Raw genomic sequence first — 1,706 nt, forward strand, 5'->3', positions numbered from 1 at the left:
AATGTTTAAAAGAAAACAATTTCATGAATCGATTACATATATTATAACATACAACTTACAAATAATACACGGGCACATTTATTTTGGGACAGTTCCATTATTCACAAGACAATTGTACAAACGCAAAATTTAATATTTCTAACGTCATTTTTCTGATTCGATTAAAATATGTTACCCTTACCATAAGCTTCGGGAGGAGTGTCGCTTCTTATTTTGCTCATTCCTTTGGAACCACTTAATACGGAGCAGGAATGTCCTCTTCTGTCTGCTGATTCTGGACATATTTCAGCTTGTCGTCGTCTAAATTCATCGATTTGATTTTGGATCTCTTTGCAATCATCTTCTGTCTTAGCAACATCCGTTTTCAGCTTCATGTAATGTCTAAAGATAATTTAATTTTGGTAAATCCCCCGAAAAGGATTCATTGAATTGGGGATCTAGTGATACCTTTTGGGAATGTTTAGGTCAAGACCTTTGGAATCCTACCATTCCCTACCTATCAGAAACTGACATAACCTAGTTTATAGTTCAAGATCCAAGTACAGTATTTGTTCCTATTAAGGAGCAAAGGTCAACATCTATGCGATCTGATGTGGTAACAGTCAAAAAGTTTCCCACAAGGAAAAATCAGAATATTTCAAAAAAGGTATCAACTAAACTCGCAATTCACTAGATTTCTTTCGGATGATTAGCCTCAATAAGGTTAATAAGGTCAAATAATGGTCATGGTTAAGTATGCCACAAAATGTTAGGAACACAGATGAACGATATTGGCCTTTTCCTTTTCCATACTGAATTTCGTTGACCTGTGTAATTGATCTAATGCTCACCTTCTAACTTCTCCAGAGGCATTGTTCAACTTTTGCATTTCCATCTCAGCTTTGTTGAGTTTCCCTTTCCATGCTTCCAATTCGGCTGCTTTGTTCTTGAGTTTGGTCTCTAAAATGTCTATGTGGAATAGAAGTTCGTCTTTGGTCGCCAGTATTTCGCCATTGTCAGCTACGATTGGCAATGTATGGGATTTTTTGCGATGATCGAATTGGTCCTGCAAATTTTGCAAATTACCGGACGCCAGCAGCAGGAATGCTGTTACACCCGCAGCGGTCGCGAACAAAATGGATAGGAAAAAGAGGGCAAACGAAATCTGAGGAGCCAATGAAAACGGTAATGCGGTGTATGCAAACATGACCAGAAAAACGAACGAAAATTTGGACTAAACGGACTGTCAAAATAATGTTACATTTATGTCATATATGTTTACAAAATATATTTTCTTTACGGCAAGCTTTGATTCTCCAAAGGATTTTATCTGCCAGAAATTTTCATTGAGATTGTAGAAGATCAATTTTTGGGTAAACTTCCACAAGACAACATTATGGCTTTCTGTGCTTTCCTAAATATTAAGTCTTGGACACTTACAAAAAGACACGATTTCATAATTTATTGCTACACCCGACTCCTCCTCAATAGAAATTTGGTAAATCCTTTATTGTAATCAATCTTTTGTTTCCCAAAAAGGATTTATCAGATTAAGTACCCCAATAGCACACTGTAATCCTGATCTTCCAAAGATTAAAAACCTTATTAAAGCAATGTTTTGGATAACTTTTGTTTCCGATCGTCTCTTCAAGATGGATCTCTAGCTGATGAATGAATTGTTTTGTGAACATTAAAATGATTCACTGAATACCTTTGGATTCAAGAAC

General features: G+C 36.0%; 1 protein-coding gene across 1 annotated transcript; it reads right to left on the minus strand.

Annotated features, from left to right (window-relative positions):
* Positions 1 to 23: 23 nt before the first annotated feature.
* Positions 24 to 1,252, minus strand: LOC108743931. Its single transcript, XM_018479532.1, has 2 exons — positions 831 to 1,252; positions 24 to 381 (listed from the first exon to the last, which is right to left on the minus strand). The coding sequence occupies exons 1-2, from the start codon at positions 1,184 to 1,186 to the stop codon at positions 162 to 164; spliced, it is 576 nt and encodes a 191-aa protein (XP_018335034.1). The 5' UTR covers positions 1,187 to 1,252; the 3' UTR covers positions 24 to 161.
* Positions 1,253 to 1,706: the final 454 nt, after the last annotated feature.

This window comes from Agrilus planipennis, unplaced genomic scaffold, assembly GCF_000699045.2.
Source record: "Agrilus planipennis isolate EAB-ADULT unplaced genomic scaffold, Apla_2.0 scaffold2871, whole genome shotgun sequence".
NCBI lineage: Eukaryota > Metazoa > Arthropoda > Insecta > Coleoptera > Buprestidae > Agrilus > Agrilus planipennis.